Source organism: Phoca vitulina, unplaced genomic scaffold, assembly GCF_004348235.1.
Source record: "Phoca vitulina isolate PV1807 unplaced genomic scaffold, GSC_HSeal_1.0 scaffold8, whole genome shotgun sequence".
In the NCBI taxonomy this organism is placed as follows: Eukaryota; Metazoa; Chordata; class Mammalia; order Carnivora; family Phocidae; genus Phoca; species Phoca vitulina.
The window spans coordinates 59,127,832-59,136,640 of record NW_022589711.1 but is presented as its reverse complement, the minus strand read 5'-3'; the positions used below and the strand labels follow the sequence as shown (position 1 = coordinate 59,136,640).

Below are 8,809 nucleotides of genomic sequence, written 5' to 3'. Positions count from 1 at the left end.
TCCTCCCCTTGTCTAGATTTTATTTATTTGACACACAGAGAGAGAGAGAGAGAGAGCACACAAGCAGGGAGAGCAGCAGAGAGAGAGGGAGAAGCAGGCTCTCTGCTGAGCAGAGAGCCCAACACAGGGCTCGATCCCAGGACCCTGGGATCACAACCTGAGCTGAAGACAGACACTAAACCGACTGAGCCACCCAGGCGCCCCTTCAATTGCTCTCCCTTTGTTCTCGAAGCCACTCATTACCCTCTCTGGAGCCTTCCCTAATGCAACTAATTCTAGTATAAAACAAGTTAAACCCCACTGATGACTTTGGTCTACTTAACCATACCATGTCTGGTTTCCACCATGAATCAAATAGTTGTACATGCTAGGGGCACCTGGGTGGCTCAGTCAGTTGAGTGCCCAACTCTCGATTTTGGCTCAGGTCATGATCTAGGGGTCATGATCTCAGGGTCGTGAGATTGAGCCCTGTGTCCAGCTCTGCAGTCAGCACAGAACCTGCTTGAGATTCTCTTTTTCTCCCTCTTCCTCTGCCCCTCCCCCTGCTTGAGCATGCAATCAATCAATCAGTAAATAAAATCTTTTAAAAAAAATAGTTGTACATGCTAAATCTGACGAGACCTGTGATCACCTAGGCATGGCATGGTATTTTGAAATTACTTCCCAAAGCTCTTTTAAAATTATACAAGAAAATCAATCTTAACACTCAAAGGTAAACTCAAATGCCTAAAGAGACCAAGCAGGTAACATAAATAAGGGGAGCTGGTCAGGAATAATCAATAGTTGGTGACAGACTATGTTGATCTAGAGAGAATGTTCCATCCAAAGGGCATGACCATTAACTTTGGCAGATTGTTGTCAAGTAAAAACATGAGACCAGTATTGCTGGATCTTATTTTTTCAAATGAAGCCAGAAATACAGTTTTGTATGAGATCTCCCAATTTTTAATATGCTGACCACTAATTTCTTATAAACATTAGCAGGGCCAAAACAACATTAATTTGCAAGCTGTTAGCTCATGTTCTCATAAGTCAACTTCTACTAAACCTCCCCTCTACCCTATTGATCACTCCCTCCAACCAGTAGACCTAAGTTGCTTTTGACACACTCAAAAAATCAAAAGCTTGCCAGTACTGAAGTCATATTTAAAACCTCAGAGTCAGAAGTTGATTATAAAAAGGAGGTCCCCAGCCCCCAGTTTTTTTGAAAGATGGTAGCAAGGTTAAAATAAGTGCATGTGCCCCTCGAAAGCTCTGGCAATTATTATGTGCCTTTTCTATGATGCATTATATGCCAGACTGACTCTAAGTATGAGGAGACCATTAGCACTGCTCTAGTAACCAAATTTTTTTTCTTCTTCCTCTCCAAACTGATTTGTCAGATTACTTTTGGTGATGAGATTCAGACTCAGATAGGGCACAGGGTGGGGTAGTCCTCTGTGACCTTCTCTTGTCACCAGGGATGCTTGTTAGAGAGGTGGCTAATGCCACCTGATATATGTTTATTCAAAGCTAGGGTTCGAGGTGTGGCTTGTGGTCTTTTAAGATCAGCGTCATCACTAAGTCCCCAGAGATCCACATTATCTCAGAGAAGAGCCAAAGAGAAGAAGATGGGAAGAGGTGGGCTCCATGAGAATGGATGCTTCCTCTTCCTCATTCTCTATCTGCTGCTTCAAGGTAAGAAGGGGGACAAGAGCAAAAACAAAGCAAACATATAGCTTCTGAGAAAAAGACAAGCCAGGCTAATTTTGCTATTCCCAGATAGTCAATGCTTGGATGTTCATTTTGGTAAAAATGAAAACTCAGGACACTGGCAGCTTTGTACCTCTTTGCAAGATCCTTGTCTCCCTGTGTTTCTCTTGGTCTCTTCTCTTTCCGCATGTCTTTCTCTTTCCAGGCATATAACCTAACTGCATGTTTCTGAGTATCAACTAATGTTAAAAAGAAGACAATTTTTTCTCAGCTCTCTTGAAGTAAATTAAATGGAACAGAGAAAATGCTAAAGGGAAGAAGGTGATGAGAAGATCTGCCATGAGAAAGGGAAACATTTTTGGTAAAATTTTTTTCAGTGTAGATTATTTTTCTGATTCATTATTGAAAATGAATAAGGAGGGTTAATACAAATCAGAGATAGATCTGAATAGACTACCAGAAGATGTTACCACACAATTCTATATCCTGCATCACAAGGTATGGCTAGAAAAGGGCTAGGTATAAGATGGATATCAAGGAACTCTCTTTAAGATAGTCTCAGTGGTGAGAACCACTCTGGTTTAGAAGAGAACAATCACAGCACATAGTAGAGACACAGTAAATTCTTATTAACTTGAAAAACTGAGTTCCTTCCTTAAGGTCCCACATACCTCACACTCCTGACCTCATTGCCTTTATCGTTAATTATCATCTATGCTGTGTTAATATAGTGAGGAGGAGAACTGTGATTGTAAAAACTATCACTGACATCACCCAAGTGTATCAAGGACAGAAATGAGCAACGGAAGGACACTAAGTGAAGGTGAAAAGGTTTGTGGTGAGATTCAGGACACTGAAAAGTGGTGGTCAGGGCTGAGTTTGCCTACATGTTTGGACAAGTTTTGCATGGGGACAGAAACAATGGAATTGAGGATGGAGCCCTGACTCAGCTCACCTCATCAACTTCCACCATTTGCCCACGAGCCCAGGCCACATTCCCTGGTTCAGGTAGGAGGAGCTCACATGCTTCTCCCATGGCCCCTGTTTTCTCTTTGTGCAGAAACACCAGCCAGTCCCCAGTCCTGGCACTCTTCTCACAGGGTCTCTGCTCTCTGCAGGAAGAGGAGACACATTCACCATCAATTGCTCAGGCTTTGACCGGTACGGGGTGGATCCTGCTGCCTTCCAAGCAGTGTTTGACAGAAAGGCCTTCCGTCCAGTCATCAACTACAGCATCCGCACTCATGTCAACATCTCCTTCACTATGTCTGCCATTGTGGAAGTGGTAAGTCCTGACTCAACACCGTAATGGGCTAAGCAGGGGTAAGCAGTGGGTTCCCTGCTTGAATTTTGTAAAATGAAAATCTCATTCTTTGGGGTGGGAAGACATGACAAGGAATGCTTCATGAAGTGACATCGTGGCAGGTAAAATCTGTCCCTTTATGGATTACTCCATAAGAAACATAATCCCAATGGACTTTCATACTTTTTATTTTCACTTATATTTTCCTTGTACCCTGGATTCTTTGACTTATATTTTTCAGTGGTTTATGATTAAAAATCACCAATTGCCACATAGAACAGCCTTGAAAATGAGTAGGAGTTGGGTGGTGGCATTGGTCTTGACTTCATGGCGTCAATGATCCCAGATGAAAATTGTTTTTTCAGGATGCTCAGCTTCAACTGATGACATCTTTCCTGTGGCTAAACGTGGTATGATAGACTGTTTCCCCTTTACTGTGGTACTTCCCTTTTTCCACTCCTGGGCACAGATTACAATGGATAAAGCTGAGAATACTCACGAATTAGACAAATTGAAACAGAGCCAGACTAACAAATAAAAACACAAAACTTCCTGATTATCCTTCCAGTTTTGGAGTGCAGAGATGGGGCACAGGGAGAAGGTAGCATAAACCAAGGTCATGGAAGATAATACTTAAGTGGCTGCATCCCAGGGACTCCAAAGCTAAGGTCAAGGTCTCCCTTGAGAGCATTGAGGGAGAAGTAGAAGAAAGACTTTGTTAATGACGTAGTGATAGCTGTCACCAGAGAGGGGGTAAAAGAATGAGGAATTGAGAGAAAAAAGAAATGTAGGGACGCCTGCATGGCTCAGTTGGTTAAGCAGCTGCCTTTGGCCCTGGTCATGATCCCAGGGTCCTGGGAGCAAGTCCCACATCGGGCTCCTTGCTCAGCAGGGAGCCTGCTTCTCCCTCTCTCTCCCTTTGCTTGTGCTCTCTCTGTCAAATAAATAAAATCTTAAAAAAAAAAAAAAGAAAGAAATGTAAAGTGCAGGAGACAGGGTGTAACTAAAACTAGTTCCTACATCATTTGTCCCACACCATGGTTTCCTATAGATCTGGTACAATCCATTCATCAGGTGGAACCCAGAGGAATGTGGGGGCATCAGGAAGATCAGCATAGCAGCTGAGAATCTTTGGCTTCCAGATATCTTCATTGAAGAGTTGTGAGTATCAGGGCTGAAAAAAGCAAGAAGGAAACCCTATTTCCAAGGAAGGGAATGATATAACCAATAGGGGGCACATGAAGACTCAGTTTAGAAGGAGCAATGTCTGAATTGAACTTACAAAACCCCCAGAACATAGCTATAGGTGGAAGGGGGAAGTCAAATGAGTGGGGTTGGAGCACAGGAATGGTGTGACCTGAGAAAGAAAGACCCACACTATCCACCTTCCCATCCCTCTCACATACAGCATGGATGTGGATCAGACAGCTATAGGTCTCATGGCTTATGTCAACAGTGAAGGTCTCATCAAATATGATAAGCCAATGAAGGTGGTCAGCATCTGTAACCTGGACATCTTCTATTTCCCCTTTGATGAACAGAACTGCACGCTCACCTTCAGCTCATTCATCTACACAGGTGAGTGAGGCTCTTTATAGTAGCCTATTGAGAGGCAGAGAAGGGGTGTTTTTTTTAAGACATTTTTTTAAAAAGACATTTTATTTATTTACTTGAGAGAGAGAGAGAGAATGAGAGAGAGCACGAGCAGGGTGAGGGGCACAGGGAGAAGCAGACTGCCTGCTGAGCAGGGAGCCTGATTCGGGGCTGGATCCCAGGACCCTGACATCATGACCTGAGCTGAAGGCAGACACTTAACCAACTGGGCCACCCAGGCACCCCCAGAGAAAGGGTTTTGAGAAAGAAGAGTCCAGGAAGCTGGGAATAGTGAGGAGGGTCTCACTGAAAGGGGTGTGGAAGCTAAGTGGTAAGGAATTCAACAGTCTGGGAAAGGGGGTTGGGAGTATTTGGGAGGCTGAGTTGTCTGGGTCTCCTTTGCAGTGGAGAATGTAGTCCTGGGCATGGAGAAGAAAGTGCAGGAGATTTCGAACACATCAAAGAACCTCATTCGGAGCAAGGGGGAGTGGGTACTTTTGGGTATCCACCAGAGAATGATGAAGATGACTGTGGGCACCAACCAGTATGACCAAATCATTTTCTATGTGAGCTGGAGGGCCGTGGTTGTGATTGTGGTTGTGATGCATAGTTTATGTCCCCTACCAGAATGTAAGCCCTCCCACTAGAAAGTAAGCTCCATAAGGGTGGAGATTTTTATCACTTTTTTCACTGATAAATCTTCACTACCTGCCGGCAGAGAGCGGGAATCGTGCCCCATTCAAGATGACCCTTCCTCTGGGTTACAGTATCTGGAATGCAGTAAATATTGATTAAATAAATCCTCCCAGAGGGGGGAAAACAAAAGCTCCCACGGGAGGTGACTCATAGTGAAAGTGAGCTTCCCAACCCCCATGACTATCAGAACTCTTCAGAAGGCAAGAATTTTTATGTTTATTTTTAAAAAGAAATGGTGGAAAAGTTATGAAACACTGTCTATGGGATATTATGCTTCCAAATCCTGGTGACCCCTAAATTATCTGCCCCTGTCTTGCTTTCCCTCCCACTGGTCTTGAATGGCCACCAGCAAAGTCACTAGAGATTAGAGCTTGATGAGGAAAGCAAGCAGTAATACAAGGATAAAATGCACATGATACCTAAGAATTTGGTCTCACAGTCCTGCCAAGAGCCCTACATAGATAGGGCTAAAAATGGAAGTGGAGAAAGTTGACACCTTGGGACAGCAAGGAATGAGATACATGTCAGTGGTAAGCAGCATGGCAGAATCCAACCCTGGAAAGGCAGACTGTGGTGATTAAGATGACTTTGTTGGAAAGAGGGGACAGTGAAAGGGACTTGAGGTAATATTTCCTGCCTAGACAGTTTGGTCTGGGACATATCTCAACTCTTGATCTTAACCGGCTCAGCAGCCCCCCAGCCTATACCTCACTCACTCCCCTCTCTCCTCCCCCCAGGTGGCCATCAGGCGTCGGCCCAGACTCTATGTCATAAACCTCCTGGTGCCCAGTGGTTTTCTGGTTGCCATCGACGCCCTCAGCTTCTACCTGCCAGCAGAAAGTGGGAATCGTGCCCCGTTCAAGATGACCCTTCTGCTGGGTTACAATGTCTTCCTGCTTAGGATGAATGACTTTCTCCCTGCGACTGGCACCCCCCTCATCAGTATGGCCCCTCCCTCCATCAGGAGAATAAAAGCAAGTTGGGAGGGTGGGGTGGGGACATGGACCAATGGAACCAGGTCAGAGTGAAAAGAAATCCTGGAAAGGGCCCTCCGGGAAAGGAGGAAACACAAAGTCCTGGGAGGTACCTCTGGCCCTCACGCAGACCCATCTTCCCTCTAGGTGTCTACTTTGCCCTGTGTCTGTCCCTGATGGTGGTCAGCCTGCTAGAGACCATCTTCATCACCTACCTGCTGCACCTGGCCACCACCCAGCCCCCACCCGTGCCTCGGTGGCTCCACCCTCTGCTCCTCTACTGGGCCAGCCCAAGGAAATGCTGCCCCACTGCACTCCAGAAGGGAAATAAGGGCCAGGGCCCCACCCCCACCCATCTGCCTGGTGAGGGTTCAGCACTGCGTACATTTCCTCTTCCCACACCTCCACTCTCTGCTCCTGTCTCCTTCCCTGGCCCCCTCCCTCCCCAGGGGCACTTTATGGCCCATGGCTGAGTCTCTGTCTCTGTAGGTGTGAAGGAGCCCGTGCAGTTGGTGGGGAAGGTGTCAGTTCCCAGACAGGCAGAGTTAAATGGGTGTCCTGGGTCAACAAGGGCCCAGCAAGAAGAAGAGACTCAGAGGCAGCGCTTGGTCGACCTGTGGGTGAAGTTCAGCCACATGATGGACACCCTGCTCTTCCGCCTCTACCTGCTCTTCATGGCCACCTCCGTGGTCACCGTCATCATCCTCTGGAACACCTAGGCAAATGCCCACTGAAAGCTCCAGTCCGGAGCTTCTCTTGCCTCTAGAAACCAGTCAAGCTCCCATGTGTGTCCAAATCCCAGCCTCACAGCCCTGGCAACCAATTTGTTTTCGACTCAGTCCTTCCGTGCAGTGTCAGCCCAGACCTGGATGATTGCCTATGCCTCCCAGAGTTAGGGCCTTGCTCCTGCACGCCATCAGCCCCCTTCATTCCTCCCTTATGTGCTGCCTGCCTGGCTCCTCAGGATTCAAGTTCCTGGAATACTTTCTTGATTGACTCACCCCCAATAAACCTTTGCAGAAAGCACTGGCTCTTCCCTACATTATATTACAGTATCAGAAATCTTGGATTGAGAGTCTTCTTGGAGAAGCTACTCATTACCACAGTAAAAGGGATTTTTTAAGTCTATTAGACAACTTGTGAAAGCAGGGAGAGGGGAGTGAAGGGTTCAAAACCTATTACAAGGAATTATAATAAAACAGGGATTAATCTCCTAGATCTAGTTATCCTGGATTTAAGCTTTAGAAATTAATAATGTGCCAGAATCAGGCATCTCTTACTTAAAGAATGAAGCATTTTGTCACAACCTGACATGTGACTCATTCATCCGTAAGCATTTAGATGTTAACATAATCCCGAATTACCATTAACTGTGTTGCAATCAAAGTGGATGTGGATGTGCCCTTAATCTTTCGAAGGAAAGAACACAAGGCCAAGGAAAGCACATTTGAAAATGGCATCTGCTTTACTTGGGAATAACACAAATGCCCCCATATGAACTGGAAAATTCCCCTTCCTAGCACTTGCCTTATGGTTTTGCAAGTGTTTGTCTTTTGGCCCATCTCTCCCACTAGCTGTCTGGGGGATGGAGAGGCTCCACGGTGTCGCTGTACATGGGAGCTGTGACATGATTTGCTGGACACCCCAGGTTCAGAAAAGCACAGATATGAGAGCAAATTAATTACAACACACACAAAATCTTTTCTTTTTAGCAACCATTTCTTTTCCTTTCTTTCGTTATTCTACTACTTTCTATCTCCAGCCTAAGAGATTAACGGTAGTGTTTACTAAACAACATTTCCTGTGTTCCTCCTCTCTGCTGCTCTTCCTCAAACTTCTCTGGCTCCCTCCGTAGGGAGCTGTAGATGTCCAAAGGGTGGCAAGGCTATCAATGTTCACGAGAAGGGTTGCTGTTGGTGGTGCGGGCCCAAGGTCCCACCCCAGGGTTTGCTGCAGGAGCATCTGCCCCGCAGAGCCCAAGCTAGTCGGGGCAGATGTCCCCAGCTGGATGTTGAGTCACCAGGACCAGCTATTACTTGTTCTTTCCTTGCAGTCCCCTATCGCTGGGACTCGGGCAGGAGTCCATAGGAAGCTGGGAGTATTGAGGCAGAAGCACCCTGCTAAACTCCGAATCGCTCCTTGCACTCAGGCCCATGGTCTTCCAACTCAACCTGTGTTCCTTAATTCTCCTTTTCTTTGATCTGCATTTTTTTTTTTCCAGGAATGTCTTTGGCTTCTCAGTTTGTAAGGCCCTGTCAAGCACCCCCTCACCACCACCAGCGTTCCAGGCATGTCCAAAAACTAGTGTATACACAGTCTGGGCTCAAATCAGGAGTCCCTGACATTCACCTAAATAAATCAGCATATCTGTTATTATTTCCTCAAGTCCTCTACTCACAGCTTTCTACAAAGTGGGCGTTTAAAAAGGACACAATATAGTAATAATAATAACCAACACTTATTAAGTTAGGAATATGTGTCAGGCAGTCTCCTAAGGGTCTTAGATAAATAACCACATTTAATCCTACAGTAACCCTATGAAGTAGGAACT

General features: G+C 45.8%; 1 protein-coding gene across 2 annotated transcripts; it reads left to right on the top strand.

Annotated features, from left to right (window-relative positions):
• The first annotated feature begins 1,360 nt into the window (after positions 1-1,360).
• Positions 1,361-6,977, top strand: LOC116633576 (5-hydroxytryptamine receptor 3C-like). 2 transcript variants are annotated; one of them, XM_032406192.1, is made up of 9 exons: positions 1,361-1,677; positions 2,811-2,977; positions 3,361-3,405; positions 4,047-4,156; positions 4,404-4,573; positions 4,994-5,154; positions 6,022-6,226; positions 6,406-6,621; positions 6,748-6,977. In XM_032406192.1, the coding sequence occupies exons 1-9, from the start codon at positions 1,485-1,487 to the stop codon at positions 6,975-6,977; spliced, it is 1,497 nt and encodes a 498-aa protein (XP_032262083.1). In that variant the 5' UTR covers positions 1,361-1,484. The 2 variants fall into 2 exon arrangements, with proteins under 2 accessions (XP_032262083.1, XP_032262084.1); XM_032406193.1 differs by lacking the exon at positions 3,361-3,405.
• Positions 6,978-8,809: the final 1,832 nt, after the last annotated feature.